The sequence below is a fragment of the Thalassophryne amazonica genome, chromosome 11, assembly GCF_902500255.1.
Source record: "Thalassophryne amazonica chromosome 11, fThaAma1.1, whole genome shotgun sequence".
Lineage (NCBI taxonomy): Eukaryota > Metazoa > Chordata > Actinopteri > Batrachoidiformes > Batrachoididae > Thalassophryne > Thalassophryne amazonica.
Window position 1 is genome coordinate 60580517 of NC_047113.1, and position 20334 is coordinate 60600850.

The window sequence follows — 20334 nt, forward strand, 5'->3', positions numbered from 1 at the left end:
TAGGGATTGGATATATAATACATGCTTGTAGAAGAGCTTCCGTGAGCAAACTTAAAGTTGCTGGGGATTGCACTGCATTGCAGTGATGTCCACAGAAGGAAGTGTTTAATATCTGAAAGCAGCCTGAATATCATCCAGCGTATCATCCAGTGCATGCCTTAATGGAAATTCCAGGCTCTGAAGTTGAGAAAGCATGACAACACTATATAGATAATGGTATCTGCAGCCACTCCTCCCCCCATCCCCCTGTTGTTCTAAATAAATGGACTTGTCAATTAAACTTGTGAGGCTCCTTGGTTGAGATCAGTGGTTGAGAATAATTCCACTACAGCTGACTAAAGATTCTGATAGCAGACAAAATAATAGTTTTGCTTCCGGGAGCAAAGCAAGTGTCTGTGTGAAAATGTAATTACTCTCTACACTTAATAGCAACAAGTGAAATCCCATGCTTCTTATAATTGCAAGTCACATAGTCTCAGTGGAATTCTGGTCTATTCCTCTTTATATTGCAGAACTGCTTCACATCAGCCATATTGCACTTATTTTTAGCACTCACCATCTATTTCAGTTAAAGCATCTCCATGGGGTCGATGTCAAGACTTTTATGAGGCCATTCAGTCTTTAATTTTGTTTGAGCAATTCAGATGAAGGTTTGCTCATGAGGGTGGTTATTTTTGTGGATTTATCTGTTCTTTACACTAAATAGAACTAGACCCCATCTTTTAAACCATTCATCTTGTGAATCATCAGTTCATATACCATTCTCCAAAAAAGGTTTATGTTATTATCAATGTGTGTTTGGACAAAAGTTTATCTCCATTACACTAGAGGCCGAATGAGCCAAAATTCTGTCTGAATGAAAATTCAACCCACATTTGGGAGATAATGAGATGCTTTTGCGACAGTCTGAACAGTCGGGCACAGTCGTGTGGCCACCTCGAAGGTTTTCCACATGTTTAAAACATTTGTGGTACAGTCAAAATGGAAAAACTATTAAACGGCAGTCGAAGTGCCGTCTGACCGCAGTCTGACTGCATTCTAAACAATCGAATGGTGTGAAAATGGCCTTCATGACATTCTGATCGCCTTCGGGGGACATTCGGCATGTTCCCGCAATGGCCAAATGCACCTGAATGCACCACGAGTGCACCTCAAGTGCACCTAGAGTGCTGCTGGATTATATCCTGCCAAAACGTAATCAGACTGCAATCGTATGGCTTGTAAGTGCATTCTTATTGTTCTTACTGCAATTTGGCAGCTGTCCAGGTACTATTACTGTGTTCCACCTGCATTTGTACCACGTTCGGAGGCTGATGCACACAGCATGTGCACGAATTAGTCAGGGTGGGTCGGAGCATAATCTGGGTATTCGGACGGCTGTTCTCCACAATTCTTATTCCCCCTAGATGTGGTACGAATCCGTTTTTTTTTTTTTTTTTTACATTCTGCCTGATCTGGCTTGGCTCATGGTCATTCGTACTAAATGCATTGGGGGTCTTCGATAATGTCTTTGGCTGTTTGCTTGTTTGTTTGTTTGTTTGGATGAGTCCTCGGTGTGCTCATGGAGGAATTATGGAAGGGCCCCACTTCTGCAAAGGTTCTCTCTGGTAAATGTTGTCCTCACTGTAGCTATTTGGAGTCCTCCAGCCAGAGCAAGACCTTGTAACCTTCCCCAAAACCGTTGTATTTCAGTCATCTTTTCCATCTTCTCATGGGCCTATCAGATCATGCGTGTGGTGAAGTTGTTGTGTCCACAGGCACAGGATGTTTTTAGATCGCGCATGGCGTGCTGTGAATAGTGCTGTGCAAGAGGATGCAGAAAATGGATGGAGTTCTGTTTGTATTCTGGAGGCTGAACAAATCTCACATTCATCATGTTTGTGAAGACACTGTTGTTCCCAAAAAAAGAACATAAAAAGTAAAACAGTCAGCAAGTCATAACCACAAGATTAGCAGCGAAAAGCAAAAGAACGAGAGATGGATATCACCCTGATGGGAGGAGCTTTTTTCAGTGACTGTTCAGAGTGAGACCAGGCGGAGCTGAAGCGCGGCACGGCCATAGACCCACAGCAGCAGGTCATAGAGAGAGACACTAACTGGTCATAGAGAGAGACAACAGCCAGTGTTCTGTCGAGATGAGCTGCCCCGTTGAGTTGATCGTCCGGTAGTGCAAATCGACAGTTACGTATGCTGAGTTGAGCTCCTTGTAGATATAAACTCCCCGTCATCTAACGACAATATTCTGCTTTAAAGACAGCGTGTACATGCAAGTCTTTACTTTTTAAATTGATAAGACACTTATTACTGTATTTTTATGTAAAGACAAAACTTACTTGGGCTTTCTTCAGTACTGGAGCTCATCTCGACGGGTCACAGTGTCCCCTTGAGATAAGCTTCACTGTGCAACTGCACATGCGCACCTCACCCGTTGAGTTGAGCTCACCCACCAAAGAAAAGTAGAAAATCCACGTACATTTTGTCTTTACATAAAAACACAATGTGTGTAATGTGTCTTTTCAATTAAAAAAAAAGTAAAGACTTGTATTTGCACACACTGTCTTTAAGTGTTTGGAGTCTTGGCTATTTTTGGGCGTTCATGACTACTTTTGGTTTGACCTTCATAATTTACCTTAAGAAACTGTTTACCTGGCCTTATTTGGTGTCATTTTTTTTTTCAGCACAACCTCACCTGTGTGACTTTATAGTTTTTCTTTCATTCTGACATACTGCATTAAAACAGTAACGCTGTATTCATCCCAAAACCTAAAATTTGAATCAGAAAAAAGTTTTTTTGTTTTACTCTGAAAACCAGAAATATGTTTAACGAACCATTTTCTAATTTAGAATGTAAATATAAATTGTAAATTTAAAAAATATTTGTAAATATGTAGCACAAAACAAAGTTATATACAATAATTTACATTGAAATGCAGGAAATGCTTTAGGCGTTTTTGTGGCTATTTACATGCAATAAGATGCCACACAGATTATATTTGTGCCACTCAGAAAAACAGTTCCTGTCCAATGCACATTAAAAGCCCCCCAAAATTGTACAGATATTCCACCTCAATATCCATGTGCATTTTCAATATCCATGTGCATTTTCCCCTAATTCCTTGTTTTTGTAGCATTTTTTTATTGGTGTTGGTACAGACTGTTCTGGCTGTGTTAGTGGTCCAAAAAAAAAAAAAAAACAATAGCAAAAAGGTGTTTTGGACTTTAGGGGGGGAAGTCTCTACCTGAACTCTGTCTTCTCAACCCTTGGAGCCTGCTGACTGCTGGGGCAGTGTGTGTCTCCACCCTGCTGTGCTCCAGGGCTCTGCTCTGGAGCAGAAGTGCACAAGTCCTGAGAAGCTGGAACGAGAAGCACGCGGTCCAATCCACTGAGTTGATCTGTGTGCACAGATCAGTGGATCCACCTGCTCTGGTTCATCCAGACCAGAACAATAAAGTCCACTTCATCATCAGACTGATCATGCTGTGGTTCAGATTCTGATGCCGAAAAATCTGTGTATTTTTCTTGTTTGCTGTCGCAGACAGAGAGACACAGAAGAAAAGTCCCATTCGCAAAATGCATGCACGCACACATACACACACACGCACATACACACACACACACCCACATGGGATCTGTGGGTTGTCATCAAACCCACGTGGAGTTGGTGATTTTGATTGGTTAGCTCTTGAGTTTTCCACCAATGGTAACACCCCTTTCTCCTGCTGCAGTTGAGGGAGTCGTATTTCATTCCAGTCCTTTCACTCCTCCAGCTGAATAAGGAAATGAGTCATTTTTTTCTGCAGGTGACTGCAAAACATGCAGCGAATATGAGAATATTATTCCCCCCCAAAAACTTGCGTAAATGATTAATCATAAATCAAGTATTACTTGGCCTATTAACAAAATTTAAAAAGTGGTGTGGAGGTTGAATTCCAAACATTCAACATGCATTCAACTAGACAGTCAGAGTGGATTGGATTGTATGCTATGTCTGCTTAATTAGGTCAAGTAACTTTTTACACAGTGGTGCGTCAATTGACTCCAGAGGGTTAAAGCAGAATATTGTCGTTTAGATGACGGGGAGATCAACTCAATGGGGAGTTGCGTGTGCGCAGTTGCGTGGTAAAGAGAGGTACATAAACTCAGCGGGGGGAGGTGTTAATGTACGGGACAGAGAGAACTGCGATGTTTGATGATTTGATGAAACAGCAACCATAGTAATCAACTCAGAATGCATCTTGTCCAGCTGAGTCCAAGTAAATAAACACGCAGAGACGTTTCCAGCCTCATTTCACATATGAAATATACTGCTGTCTTAAGTCTGACAAAACAAGACTTTTATTAGACATGAACAGTAACTTCCAACTCAGATTTTTATTAATGCTCACAGATTCCCCTTTTACACCATGTGCAAATCTATGAAAGGAAAAATTAATTAAATACATTTTTTAAACTTGGGGCATTTGCTCACCATCACCAGAATAATGTATCAGTGTATACAGCGGGTAAAATTAGTATCGAGCACATCACCATTTTTCTCAGTAAATATAGGCAGGAAATGTTCACCAGATGTTGGTAATAACTCATATAATCCATAGATGCAAAGAAACCAAAACAAATAATTACAGAAATCAAGTTGTGTGTAGTAAAATTGAATAACACAGAGAAAAAGTATTGAACACACTCACTGAAATTGATTTAATACTTCCTACAAAAGTCTTTGTTGGTAATGACAGCTTCAAGATGCCTCGTGTGTGGAGAAATGAGTTGTATGCATTGCTCAGGTCTGATTTTAGCCCATTCTTCTACACAAACAGTCTTTAAATCTTGAAGGTTCCGTGGACCTCATCCATGAACTCTTCTTTCAATTATATGAAGTTTGCCAGTGCCGTATGCTGAAAAACAGACCCACACCATGATGTTCCCACCTCCAAACGTCACTGTTGGTATGGTGTTTTTGGTATGAAGTGCAGTGCCATTTATGGTGTGTATTGTGGCATCCAAAGAGTTCAGTTTTAGTCAGTCATCTGACTAGACTATATTCTCTCAGTATTTTGCAGGCTTTTTGTGCAGTCTCGTGTGGTGAGCGTGCATGCAGACCATGGAGGCTGAGTGCATTACTTATTGTTTTCTTTGAAACAGTTGTACCCGTCAAGTCCAGGTCTTTCTGAAGTGGTCCTTGGCACTTTGTACAACTCTTCTGATAATTCTTGTCACTTCTGTGTTGGAAATCTTGTGAGGAGCACCTGGTTGTAGCCGATTTATGGTGAAATGATGTTCGTTCAATTTCCAGATTATGGCCCCACCGTGTTCACTGGAACATTCAGAAGTGTAGAAATCCTTCTGTAACCAATACCATCAGTATGTTTTGCAACAATAAGGTTGCGAAGATTTTGAGACCTTTGTAAGGAGACACTTTTTTATAGGCCATCATTTGGGATAGAAATAGCCAACATCTGGTGAGAAAAATGGTGACGTGTTCAATACTTATTTTATCCGCTATATGACACAAACTCAGCAGACAGACTTTGCCATTTTAATTGATGAATTTCTTGCTATCTCCATTTAACTGCTTTACTGTTTCCATGGCAGGATATCGTATTCGTTTGGGCTCCAGCACAGACAAAAAGGACACAGGTCGCCTCCATGTGGACTTTGCCCAGGCCAGAGACGACCTCTATGAGTGGGAGTGTCACCAGCGCATGTTGGCCAGAGAGGAAAGGCACCGGCGCAAGTTAGAGGAGGATCGGTTCCGGCCACCCTCCCCTCCGCCCATCGTCCACTACTCCGAGCACGAGTGCAGCCAGCTGGGAGACAAGATCAAAGGTTGGCACATACGGGCGCCGGTAAACTCCAAAACAAAGCACATAAAACAGAATATATGCATGAACGCACAAACAGAAGGAAAAGAGTTTGGAGAAAAAGCCAAATGCTGCCAGATGGAGAAGGAACAGTTCTGTGTTGAACCAAATTAAATGTGTTAAAATTTTTTACATTTTTAACAAGAAAAGAGATGAAAATGAAGCTGGATCAGTTCATGGGGTTGTTAGAATTCAGTGGGGCCTCACACGCGTCTAATGAGGTGGGGAATAAGGGAGGGAAATGTTTCTCTTTTTCTGAAAAAAAAAAAATACAGTTGTGTGTGTGTGTGTGTGTGTGTGTGTGTGTGTGTGTGTGTGTGTGTGTGTGTGTGTGTGTGTGTGTGTGTGTGTGTGTGTGTGTGTGTGTGTGTGTGTGTGTGTGTTCCAAACATCTCAACTGGTAGAACTCAACTAATCATCTTTGCTGAATTAATTTTTACAGATGTTGAAATAACATTGAAATGTGACATATAACCACATTCCATTATCGTGTCCTTTTCTCTTTTCTGAACTCTGTTCCTTCATTTTTTCCTTACTTTTTCTGTGTGTTTTCTGGGTGAGTAAACGTTGTTCATTAATGAGCAATGACACTTCCAGGTCTCAGTCACAGTCGCCTAATGGCTGTGACTTTGTGTGTCTCTACCATCTGCCATCTGTGCATCTTTTTCACTTCTCCCTTCTGGCTCTGGTGTAAATAACTTGTTGTTTTTTGTTTGTTTGTTTGCTTTTTTGCCAAGGATTTGTTTGTAATCATGTTGAACCATCTTTGTGAGAACATTTATCACGTGTTCAGCAGAATCCTGCTTGTGTCTTACTGTTTTTACACTCAAATGGAAAAGCAGGTTTTCGCGTTTCAGTGTCAGCTGAAACCACTCAATGGCTTTTAGAGATGGCAAACTTACAGAAGAACATTGCAAGCCATGCAGAACATTTCTTCTGTTTTTGATTTCACCTGTTTTTCCACATCCTGCAGTTGTCATTCAAGTCCTTGGGTCCTGTCTTCCATCTGGCACAAAGTAACATGCAACGCAAAAGTCATTGTTATTTTCTACTCAACACAGTTATCCCTGTAAATTACAAAACACAATGCACATGTGGACATAGTCTAAAGAGGTCAATGTGTTATTGAATGTAGAGTTGGTGTGTTTATCGTTTTTCACAAAAAAGTATTTGTGCCTTAGAAGAAAGAACAAGTTCTATACAGGCCTCGAGGCCCATTGGTGCTTGTGCGTATTCCGATTCCATAGCATGAAGTATGTGAGAGTCTGCGACTCCCACTAGATGAGATGCAAGTCCTCCTCTTATTCTGTCGACTACAGCCATTAGGGGTTGCCACATTGCCCTGTCATTCACACATGTACTCACTCTTGCTCCTGCTGAATTTCATTCCCTTCTCTCCAGAGCTTATCTCCATGTCTGCAGGCTAATCTGAACCTGCTCTCAACTCTCACTACAGATCACAGTCATCTGCAAACATCATTGTCCATGGAGACTCTTGTCTGATCTCATCCTTCAACCTGTCTATCACCATTGCAAACAAAAAATGCTCAGAGCCCATCTTTGTTCAACCTCCACCTTAAATGCTTCTGTCATTTCTACTGTGAATCTCACTACTTTCATGCTGTTCTCATACATATACTGCAACACCCTCATGCTTCCCTGTCACTACAGACTTCCTCATGCAATATCACAACTCTTCTCTTGGCACCCTGTCATAAGTGTTCTCTAAAACCACAGACACTCGGTGTAACTCCTTCTGACCAACTCTGTACTTCATCAACACTCAGAGCAAAATTGCACTTGTAGTGCATTTTCTTGGCATGAAACTGTTGCTGCTTGCAGATCACTACTTTTCAAAGCCTAGTTTCCATTATTCTTCCAAATTTCATGCTGTAGCTGATTAGCTTGATACCTCTGTAGTTAATGCAGTTCTGCACATCACCCTTATTCGTAAAAAACATCTCCACTCCTCAGGCATCCTCTCACTTTCCAAAATTTTACTTAACAATCTGGATAAAAAAAAAAATCCCACTGCCATCTTTCCTAACATTTCTATGCATCCACTGGTATGTTATCTGGGCTAGCTGTCTTTCCATTCTTCATCCTCTTCATATAGCTGTCATTTGTCTTTATTAATTTGTTGCACATTCTGATTCACTGCCTCCACATCATCCAGCCTTCCCGCCCTCTCATTTTCTTCATTCATAAGATCCTCACATTTCTCTCTCCACACTCTGCTGGCTTGTTAGCACCTTTCCATCTGCATCTTTTATCACCCTAACTAGCTGCACATTGGACAATAGTCCACCGAAGGTTGTTGCACTAGCCTGTGCCAGCTGAGTGGACTAAGACAATGCAGATTAAGTTTCTTGTCCAAGGGCACAGATAAATTTGAAGTTGAATGACTTGGACTCAAACCCAGGTCTCAATGTTGATAGCCGAACTCCTTATCCCACTGAATCTGGTGTAAAGTGTCGAGCACTGTACAATGAGTACAAGACGCCAGACACTCCATACATAAGCGGGTTCACAACGCATGTTTATGCACGTATCATCACCACTCACATGCAGCCCTGTCTGCCCTCTGTAGGGGGTAAAGAAGAGCAACAAGAAAACGTGAAGTGGGGTTGTATGCTCATTGGTCCGGTGCTTAACCTGTGACCTACTGATTTGATTTGTTGTCATTTCAAAAAAGTGCAGTCAGTGAGCACTTTGAAAACTACTATCATACTAAAATAGCATTTCGAGCAGCCAGAAAATTGATATGAGGAAGTGGCTACATGGTGCTGCATCTTGTAGGCCTCCCCCAGCTCTATCTACTGAAGAGGGAGCAAATGCAACCATTCCCGGCCCCAGTGCCGCTCTTTCTGAGGAGCATCAATTGGAGCCTCCCTGCGTTAGCAGCCGGGATGCACCTGCTAGCCCAAGTGCTACCTGGGGAAAAACACTGACAGATGACCTCAGGACTGACCAGCCCAGCCAAATTGTTTTACAGCAGCAGCAGTACCCTGCCAGCATTTTCAGCGGAAGGAAGCATTCATTTGTCGCTGCTTGGTATCACAACCGAGACTGGCCTGAGTGCAGCATTAAAGCCAATTTTGTTTTTGTTGCCGGCAGTTTAGCGACCATCGCAGCCAGCCTCATACAATGGATGCGTTTGTGAGTGTGGGCTTCCGTAACTGGAAAAATGCGGTGGAGAAAGATCAGGGATTTCATAAACACAAATCTTCAGAGGAGCATCTCTCTTGCTACACACTGTGGAAGGAGCGGGAGAGGCGCATTGATGCTGGAAAGGAGATTTCAACACCTGTCAGTGCAGACCAACTACGAAAGAACAGGTATTATATAATGGCTGAGTGGATCCTTGTCATTTGATTATTGCTTTGTATGTCACATGACATGGAGTAATTCATCCCATTTGTGTTGCATTGCATTTGGAGTGCTTGGTTCCATTTAGAGTGCAAATTTGGTTCCATACGTTTGGTACCATTGCACTCTGCGCACACACACACGCACATGTCCTTGTGATCATGCTCACACGTGTGCATGCACAAGTACGTGCGTGTCCACACGTGCTCGTGCACGCACATACACTCACATGCACGCGTGCCCGCACAACACGCATGCACGCACACACAAAACAAATCCACTGTGCTTTCTGTTAGCAGGAAGAGAGAAAGAAAAGCTGGACTCATTTCTGATGTGATTTTTTTTTTCGCTGCACTGAGGACATACACGGTCGAATGAGCTGGTTACATGTGTGCGCGCACTAGGGACAATGACACGATGATTTGATTGAGCTAACTGACGCTGCTACACACACACACACACAAAATCCACTCCGCTGTCAGCTGTCTGGATGCATGAAGACCTGTTCACATGAAACGCTGACATGATTTTTGGCTGGACTGAGGAACGACACAAAATCTTTTTTTTTATTTTTTTCTTATGGAAGTCCGAAGTCAGTGCACAGCATCACTGGACTACACGTCACAGTGGAACACCAAAATGTAAGTCACTTTTCTGTTGTTTATAAATTAATAAAATATCAAATGACAAGGATCTATTTTAGCCGTTATATAAAACAAATAATGAATGTTTTTACATTCTTAAAATGGAACGAATATTTAATTCAGTGAAAGCTAGAACATACCATTCTACGAGGCTTCGCCTCATTGAATGGTATGTTCCAGCTTTCACCTCATGAAATAGTCGTACCATTGAACCCATAAACATTCATTATTTGTATATTATGTCTCCTCACTTGTTGATGGTGTGGGATTTCTGACAGAAAACCAGCTGCCTTTAAGAAGGAAGATAGACACTTTTGACAACATGTCGAAGGGAGTGGCCTTTTTCTCTCATTTCTGGACTATGCAATTAAAAAGGACCCAGAATTGGCAGATGTTGTGAAAACAATCCCATGCAACGTCACATGCACCTGTCACGACATGCAAAATGAACTCATAATTACACTGAGCAAAGTGGTGACTGAGGCTATAGTAGAGGAGATGGGAGGCTCCTACTACATTTTGAGAGTAGATGAAACCCGTGACCCCACAGAATGTAAGAATATATAGATTGTTATCGGATTTGTAAATGAGTCATATGAGGTCACTGTGCATCTGCTAACCATAGCAGCCGCTGTTAAGGGTGATGCACAGACATTAACAGACACTGTATTGTGATGGTCTAGTGGTTAAGCGTTGGGAGCTTGAGACCAGAGGATCTTCGGTTCAAATCCCAGCCTGACCGGAAAATCAATAAGGGCCCTTGGGCAAGGTCCTTAATCTCCTAGTTGCTCCTGGTGTGTCGTGAGCGCCTTGTATGGCAGTACCCTCACATCGGGGTGAATGTGAGGCATTAGTGTGTAAAGCACTTTGAGCATCTGATGCAGATGGAAAAGCGCAGTCCAATTACTGTTTTGGCAGAGCTAAATGGCATTTGATGGAGCTGCGCTGATGTCTGGGAAACATGGTGGTGTCCAGAAGCTACTACAACAGAAGCTCGGTCGTGACATACCTTATGCACACTGTCTGAACCACCAGCTACACTTGGTGGTGGTACGCGCAATGTCAGCAGAGACAGCTGTAGTGGATTTTTTTCATGTGTGTAATGCCCTTTATAAATTCTGCAAAAAGCCGTCAGTTGCTGTGCACTATAAGGGTGTGCACCTTAAACGTCTGCTGGAGCAGAGATGGACGGGACACCACTGTATCAGTCACCTTAAGTCCTTTAACGACCTGACATCCCTATTGACTGAGGTTGAAACTCTGTCGGCCTTTGGCGCAGAGGTACGGATGGAGGCTGTGAGTTTGCTGCGCGAAATGACCGAGCCCAGCTTCTCTTTCATTGCAAACATGGTGCACACAGTTCTTGCCCTGCTTGATCCACCAAACAAGCTGCTTCAGCGAGAGGATGCAGACCGAATGACTGGTTTAAGTATTGTGGCTAGTGCAACAGCTTGTGTGTGGAAACTCCACTGTGCTGAGGAGTTAAATAAAGCGTGGGATGCGGCTGTAAGCGCTCCACCGGGACCAACGACCTCTAAACGGAGAAGCAAAGTGGCCGCCAATATGGTGAAGTTTGTAATTGTGGGAACTACAGGACAAAAGGATGTTGACAACAAAACGGAACTGAAGAGACTGTACTACAGCACAATTGATGCACTGTTCAGAGAAATGGACCACAAGTTCAGCGAGCGCAATTCAGAATTATCCCGTGCGCTTGTTGCACTGAACCCAGAGAGTGACAAATTTCTGGACGCAAATGAAGCACATCATGGATTTGACACAATCACCTCTTGTTGAAACTGAATACGAGGTTGCTAAACAGTTTTTCAGCTCGCAAAAACAATCACAGCCAATCGAGGGGGACTGGACTGTGCAGCACATCCTCGCAAAGTACCACACACATCTCAGCCCAATGCCCAGTGTGTATCGACTGCATTTAAACATGCCTTAACATTTGGAGCCTCCACAGCCATGTGTGAGAGTTGCCAGTTGGTACAGCTGGATTTTGAGAGGGTGTTAACGAGAAAGGGCAGGCACAACTGAGTGAAAGGACACTGTTCTCAGGAGGTTCAGTAACAACACTCACCACTTGCAACTCTTCTGAAGGTAAGACGTGCATTCAGTTCACTTCATGGCACTAGCATTGGCTTCATTATTATGCAAAATGTGGAATGTTTGGGTCTGTCTGAATTCGTCAAATTAAAATTTGGAGATTTGCCATTCACATTTTTATGTTTATGCTTTGTGTGTGAGAGAGGTGTAGAGTGTGATGAGGGATGGGTGATGAGGAGGGAGGGAGATACGTGGCCTGCACGCTGACTTTTTGGTGGCTTTTTTCCCCAGTTTGGGTGCACAGTACACTTTTGTGTGTGTGTGTGTGTGTGTGTGTGTGTGTGTGTGTGTGTGTGTGTGTGTGTGTGTGTGTGTGTTTATTACAAAGAGATTTTGCAGTATGTTATTGTAAAAAGACGGTTAAAACTGAACTTTTGTAGATTATGCGTTTTTCGTTTGGGGACTTTTAATTTACTTTGAATTCTTAAAGAGGTCAATTCAGAGGCAGTGTGCTGTTCTGGTGGGTCAAATACAGACAAAAAGTTTACTGATTGCATGAGAAATGTACAGTGCCGTTTTATGATAATAACTGTGTGAAATGAGCGGTTTGAGCCTCTCTCTGTGTCTCTCTGTGACAGCTTTCCGCACCATGGACAGCGCCGCACTACACACCTGTTTTTGTTTTGACTTTTTTTTTTTCAGAATAAACATCAGCATTGTCACTTTTCCCAACGCAAATTCTCACTTATCCACCGGGGGCTTAATTATACAACCCCTGGCAATAATTATGGAATCACCGGCCTCGGAGGATGTTCATTCAGTTGTTTAATTTTGTAGAAAAAAAGCAGATCACAGACATGACACAAAACTAAAGTCATTTCAAATGGCAACTTTCTGGCTTTAAGAAACACTATAAGAAATCAGGAAAAAAAATTGTGGCAGTCAGTAACGGTTACTTTTGTAGACCAAGCAGAGGAAAAAAATATGGACTCACTCAATTCTGAGGAATAAATTATGGAATCACCCTGTAAATTTTCATCCCCAAAACTAACACCTGCATCAAATCAGATCTGCTTGTTAGTCTGCATCTAAAAAGGAGTGATGTTGCACCAAGTGGACTAACATGAATCATGGCTCCAACACGAGAGATGTCAATTGAAACAAAGGAGAGGATTATCAAACTCTTAAAAGAGTGTAAATCATCACGCAATGTTGCAAAAGATGTTGGTTGTTCACAGTCAGCTGTGTCTAAACTCTGGACCAAATACAAACAACATGGGAAGGTTGTTAAAGGCAAACATACTGGTAGACCAAGGAAGACATCAAAGCGTCAAGACAGAAAACTTAAAGCAATATGTCTCAAAAATAGAAAATGCACAACAAAACAAATGAGGAACGAATGGGAGGAAACTGGAGTCAACGTCTGTGACCGAACTGTAAGAAACCGCCTAAAGAAAATGGGATTTACATACAGAAAAGCTAAACGAAAGCCATCATTAACAGAAAAAAACAAGGTTACAATGGGCTAAGGAAAAGCAATCATGGACTGTGGATGACTGGATGAAAGTCATATTCAGTGATGAATCTCGAATCTGCATTGGGCAAGGTGATGATGCTGGAACTTTTGTTTGGTGCCATTCCAGTGAGATTTATAAAGATGACTGCCTGAAGAGAACATGTAAATTTCCAGTCATTGATGATATGGGGCTGCATGTCAGGTAAAGGCACTGGGGAGATGGAAGTTTACGTTGATATTTTGGACACTTTTCTTATCCCATCAATTGAAAGGATGTTTGGGGATGATGAAATCATTTTTCAAGATCATAATGCTTCTTGCCATAGAGCAATAACTGTGAAAACATTCCTTGCAAAAAAGACACATAGGGTCAATGTCATGGCCTGCAAATAGTCCGGATCTTAATCCAATTGAAAATCTTTGGTGGAAGTTGAAGAAAATGGTCCATGACAAGGCTCCAACCTGCAAAGCTGATCTGGCAACAGCAATCAGAGAAAGTTGGAGCCAGATTGATGAAGAGTACTGTTTGTCACTCATTAAGTCCATGCCTCAGAGACTGCAAGCTGTTATAAAAGCCAGAGGTGGAGCAACAAAATACTAGTGATGTGTTGGAGCAGTCTTTTGTTTTTCATGATTCCATAATTTTTTCCTCAGAATTGAGTGATTCCATATTTTTTTCCCTCTGCTTGGTCTAAAAAAGTAACCGTTACTGACTGCCACAGTTTTTTTTTTCCTGATTTCTTATAGTGTTTCTTAAAGCCAGAAAGATGCCATTTGAAATGACTTTAGTTTTGTGTCATGTCTGTGATCTGCTTTTTTTTTCTACAAAATTAAACAACTGAATGAACATCCTCAGAGGCCGGTGATTCCATAATTTTTGCCAGGGGTTGTATAAACATTTATTTGACATTAAAAGAGTCCACTGGTTTGAGCATGTGTCTACTTGTACAGGCGAACTGTGATTCTTGCACTTGTCACTATTGTCAACACTGCAAAGCAGAACAGCAGAAAATAAAATGTGCACACACACACACACACACACACCAAAACCCGACACATTCAGTAATACACGGTGGAAAGGGAGTGCGGCGGCAGCGGCCATAACACATTTACATATCTTGTTTTCTTGAACAGCAGTTTGTGCGCCCCCCCGCCCCATTATTGTATGCCCCTTGATTAGATCTGTTCTGTCGGCGACTCTGTGCACCCCAAATGGATTTGCGCCGTCTGCACATCTCGTTTTTGTTTCGGCTGTAAAGCCTGAGACCTTTGTGTTTGGTCCAAATACAGACAAGTGCAGGTTTCTGTTTTCCTTTTCACCTAACTCTGTAATTGTGACTTTGTGAATTCTTAATGTCTGTTTGCTCACGTTGTTAATGTCCACTTTTTACTCAAAGAACAACACACTTGTGCTGGCATTCACTTTAATTTGCATGAGTCTACAATATATTGGTGGAAGCACTTCATATTGTCTAGAAATTATGATTCATTAGTGTCATTCACAGTCAGACAGATAAACTGTGACAGCATGCTGGTGTTTTGATGTTATTTTGGAACACATCTGACATTTTAAAGTTTTCTTGTGGAGTCTTTTCCCTGACTCCTTCCTGATCGGTCTTTTCTCTTTTGACCAGATGACAATACGTTTGCTGAAGCTGTGCGTGTGCTCTTGACCTGGCTGGAACGAGGTGAAGTCAACCGCAGGAACGCCAACAACTTCTACTCCATGATCCAGTCGTCCAACAGCCACATCCGCCGACTGATGGGCGAGAAGTCCCAGCATGAGAAGCAGATGGAAGAGGCCAAAGACAAGTTCAAGACTGCCATGAACGGCATACTGGCTCAATGTGAGTCATCTTATTGGTAATCATTCTCACTCTCAGTGGTGGGCACAGCTCAGCTAATTAGCAAAGATAGCTTTGAGATAATGTTAGTGGATTAGCAATTCAGATAACTTGGAAAACCATTTGCAGACCGACTAGCTATTACTAAATTTAATTGCACTAACTTTAAATTGGCTAACTTTTTTGGAATGAAATTTAACAGTCAAAAATATTTATAAACCCTAAAGGCTTCCATGCTTGTTCCTGTTTTTACACTCTCTGTGTGTGTGTGTTTGTGTGTGTGTGTGTGATTATTAAAAGTATTTTTCATGTTTTTTAATTTCTTATTTCTGATTCAGTTACTAGCTGTGAATAAATTGTATGTTAAATGGAAACTACTGTTTGATTTTGTTTGTTTATTTAATTATATGCATATTGGCAGTGGTGGGCACACTTCAGATAATCCGAAAACAGATAATTATCGAAGATAATGTTTTCATTATCGGATGATCTTTTTAGATAACTTTAAAAACCATCATCGGACTAATTATCTTCCGATGAATTGCCAACCGATAACTTTCAGACCGATAACATAATAACCCAAGCTGAACAGTGAAAAACATTTTTAAAACTTAAAAGCAGTTGAGACCTACCTGTTTAAAGTTTCCTAGTAGATATATTGTTTTACCCTCTGCAAACAAAAGAGAGCTGTTTTCAGAAAAAACTACTCTATCCTCTGTAGACAAAGGAGAACTGGTGACCCAAAAAAAAATCATTTCCTTTAACACCAACCGCAATATCACCCAAGTCATCCAGAGGCATACATTTTTAACTTATGGTTCAAATTTTAACCTACTCATTTTGGACAAGTTATTTAAAATTACTGTCATGTCTGAAGTTTTATAAAGTGAAAATATCAGATATATGTTTTCGTTTTAAAGTAATGTGCTAATTTTTAAGGTTTTGCGAGCATATGCTGTGCCCAGCAGCAATGCATTATGGGTAGCATAGGGTAATCTCACACGTTCACGACAGGACAAATGCATTTCAGACACTCTGTTCAGGCTCCACGGACAACAGCATTAAACTCTAGTGCCTAAAACTCTTGTGAATATATTCTCTGGGTTTATAGACGTTATTGTATTTGTCTTTAAATTCCACGCATCTTAAATGTAGCAGACGGATTATCTGGAATTTCGTTTGGCAAGTTTTCAAGGCTGCTACTGCCATCTATTGGCCACTAGTGTTCATGGCAGTATTCACCCCAAGTACTAAGCATCTTGGCACCAGTAGATGGCAGTGTTCTATTTATTTTGACCCGGTTATATCAGATGGTGGTCAAATCAACTTTTTGGCTTTGCAAATGGCTTTTTTTTTTTTTTACAAATTAAGTTTAAAAACAAAACAACAACAACAAAAAAATTACAAGACAGCTCTGCGGCTGGATGCTTTGTAGCTCTTCAGCAGCAGGAGGTGGTCGTGAGATGTTAAAGCTTGTTACTCCACTACACGATGCAGGACGCACGATTAACCTGAAACTCGGTCCAAAAAATTCTTGCACGAATTAAAAATCATCTGAAAAATGGCCAAAACAAGCACAGTTTAAAGCCAACATTTATGTGTCAAGATAAAGCTTTTCAGAACTGACCAATTGTTAACCTTGTCCTTTGTTTTATCTATGTTTTTATTATTGCATTTTAACCTGTGAAGTGCTTTGTGACTTATGTCTGTGAAAGGCTCTGTATAAATAAATTTACTTATTTACTTACTAATACTGAGTGCATGTTTTACAACATCATAAAACGTGCGTACATCATCAAACATTCTCTCCACATGCAAAACATTTTGCGATGACACTTCCAGGGCTCCGTAAAAATGCCTGTTTTTACAAATAAAAATGGAATATTTTACAAAAGCACATTTAGCTTTAAACCAACACACGACACACGTCACATTAACGTGTTGGTTTACATAATGAATGACTGAACCAATCAGTGTTTAGCAGAGGCACTTTTACCCAGAATGCTTTGCAGTCTGTGTTTGTTACAAAACCTCAGTATTAGTGCATTATTCAACATTAAAAGATATATGTTATATTTTAACTTTGTACAAATGACAGAATTGACATTAATGGAGTTACTAGTTATCAGTATTTTCACAAAACCATAAGTTAGTATGACTTTATTTTTCAAGACCTCCGCCTGACCGGAGCATTATGATTAGTAGAGAGCTCATTTTGTCGGTGCTCTCGGGATTCTTCTGTGCAGTTTCCTGCAGAGAGCAGCATGGTCAAACATGGAAATACTGGTTCATTCTTTGGGGCTTTTGATGCTTTCAAAAGTGATTACTTTAAGTCAATTTCAGCTTCTTAGTAATTGCAAATGTACCAGAGCCAATACTGGAATTTATCGATTATCTGTAACTTCCGATACATTTTTAAGGTGGTTTATCTTTATCAAAGATAACTTTTCAGTTATCTGATTATCTGTTATTGAAGTTAATTTTTTGGTTATCTGTGCCCACCACTGCATATTGGTCATCAGCTGATGTTAGCATGCTAAACCTTTTTGGGACCCTCCATGTTTCCATGACAGCATATTATTTTTCAGGGTTTTAGAGCCAAAAACAAACAAAAAATGAAAAACCAAGTCAAAGCTAAACTCTTTTAAAAAATTTAGTGGCTAGCGGTCGCTTTAGCTACATGTTTTTGTGGTTTAGCATGATCAAAGTTAACTTTTCAGTTGACAGAGTAGAGGCCATCGAAGCTAACTTTTAACTTAGCTGGACCCACCACTGTCCACTCCTGATTTGAATGTATAAAACACTTTCTGCTGTAACTGTTTATTTTATTATTGTGTATGTATTGTGTTTGTCACTATTTAAAGCCAGAGATTTTGTGTTGTGTTCCATTTATATTACATCCTTGTGCAGTGGTAGCACAAGCGAGAATTTGTTTTTGGTCCTGCGTATTATAGAGGACTTTCCCAGGAATCAAAGCACTAAACAAAATCACCTAATCATAAAAGAATGAATGTCAATAATAAAAGTACACTACAACAGTGCACAAAAATCTCAAATTAAAGCGTTAATAATACAGAAGTAATGTTCATCTTACACTTTGGTGTGACTTGTACTCTGGAAAAGATGGTAAACTTGGTGGATGGGTTGTGTGTTCGCAAATAATAAAAAAGAACTGATCAATTGTCAAGGCAACACAAAACCATATATGATGGTGTCCCTGAATCACAAAGAATTAATTTGCATGAGTCATTGTTAAACGTAAAGCTTGTTGCTCTGAGTGTTTGTTCTTTTGTTGATTATGGGACATGATTTATTGAAAGGATTGTCACCATGTACATAAGAGTCATAAACAATAATAATCAATTGAAACAACCATTCACTAGTTGTGTGGAGTCAAAGGGCTGAAAGTGTGTGTGTGTGTGTGTGTGTGTGTGTGTGTGTGTGTGTGTGTGTGTGTGTGTGTGTGTGTGTGTGTGTGTGTGTGTGTGTGTGTGTGTGTGTGTGTGTGTGTGTGTGTGTGTGTAAAACCTTTCCTCTTTGCTCTGCTTTCACCATCGATCTGCTTCATCAAATTACAGGCTGTTGGGAAGGTCTTATTGATCCATGTACTGTTCTCTTTCACCACTCTTCAAGCACACACTTGCATACAGTTTCTTAGATGGTGGTATTGTGTCTGTTAGGACCTCCAGGCTGCACGCCACCCATACAGTCCTCCATGACCTCCCAGATGACTCACCATCATTATGTTGCATCCATGTTGCATGTTGAGTGTGATTTTACACCTGCAGCAGTTGTTACCATGCATGCCACTTTTAAGATTAATGCAAACCCAAGGATTTTAGGTCGGACTCTTGAACACAAAGAATATCGCAAGGAATATATAGTATTTCTGTAATTCCCTCATTTTTTTTATCTTTATTTACTTTATCTGAACAAAACTTTATTCAGTCACTGATAATTCCCTCCACCAAGAAGGTTGATTTCACCATTTCTTATTTGTTTGTTAGTTGGTTTGTTTGCCATCTGGATTATTCAAAAACACATGGACTGATTTTCAGGGTACTCTGTAGAGGGGTGGTGCATGGTCCAAGAAAGAGCCCATTAAATTTTGGTAGACAGCTGGATATTACAAATTTTGTAACTTCCTCAGCATCCTAAGTTAACTGGGGTATTCCACAGGGCACCGTTCTACTACAATCGGCCACAATCCAAACAAGTGTGCAAACAGGATGAAATGGCTTACTCTGGCATGCCTCCTATCAGACTGGCTTATAAAGTTCAGACCTGGCGACATGATCAAAAACCGCAACAAATGCTGCTTTGACTTCACATTTTTACCCCGATGGAGCATGCAAACAAGTTTCAGGGCATAGTCACGACAAATACTCCATTTAAAGAAGTTCAAACATGATTGAGGCCATGAAGACTACACATACCCCGAAATTACCACATACTATCAACAATTTTGAGAATCAGGATGAAATTTTTGAACAGTTGAAAAATTGAATTCCGATTTCAAAACTGGCGCTGATGATGGCCATAACTACTATGTATGCTAGGTTTGTTCAAGATGCTTCAAAATGTGCCCTGATTTACTATTCGGGATTAAATGGGAAGGACTGGCACTCGGTGGAAGAGCCCCATAATGTGCAGACCTGATCAGACCTGATTTATTTTATATATATATATATATATATATATATATATATATATATATATATATACACACACACACACACGAGGTCTGTTAGAAAAGTATCCAACCTTTTTATTTTTTGCAAAAACCATATGGATTTGAAATGTGTGATTGCATCAGCCAAGCTTGAACCTTCGTGCGCATGCGTGAGTTTTTTTCACGCATGTCGGTTGCGTCATTCACCTGTGAGCAGACTTTGTGTGAGCAGTGGTCCACCCCTCTCGTCGGATTTTTATTGCGAATAAAATGTCTGAACGATTTGCAGCTTTGCTGCATCAAATTTTTCCAGAAACTGTGAGAGACCTCCAGGTGGACACCATTCGGAAAATTCAGATGGCTTTCAGGGACGATTTT

At 40.8% G+C, this 20334-nt stretch overlaps 1 protein-coding gene across 3 annotated transcripts in view; it reads left to right on the top strand.

The window, feature by feature from the left end:
• The window catches only part of LOC117520619 (ecto-NOX disulfide-thiol exchanger 2-like), a 324436-nt gene that overhangs the window by 258005 nt on the left and 46097 nt on the right, over window positions 1-20334 (top strand). For all 3 annotated transcript variants that reach the window (XM_034181930.1, XM_034181931.1, XM_034181932.1), the window contains 2 exons: window positions 5591-5824; window positions 15075-15287. In XM_034181930.1, coding sequence (XP_034037821.1) covers window positions 5591-5824; window positions 15075-15287 — 447 coding nt within the window. The remainder of the gene's footprint in view (window positions 1-5590; window positions 5825-15074; window positions 15288-20334) is intronic.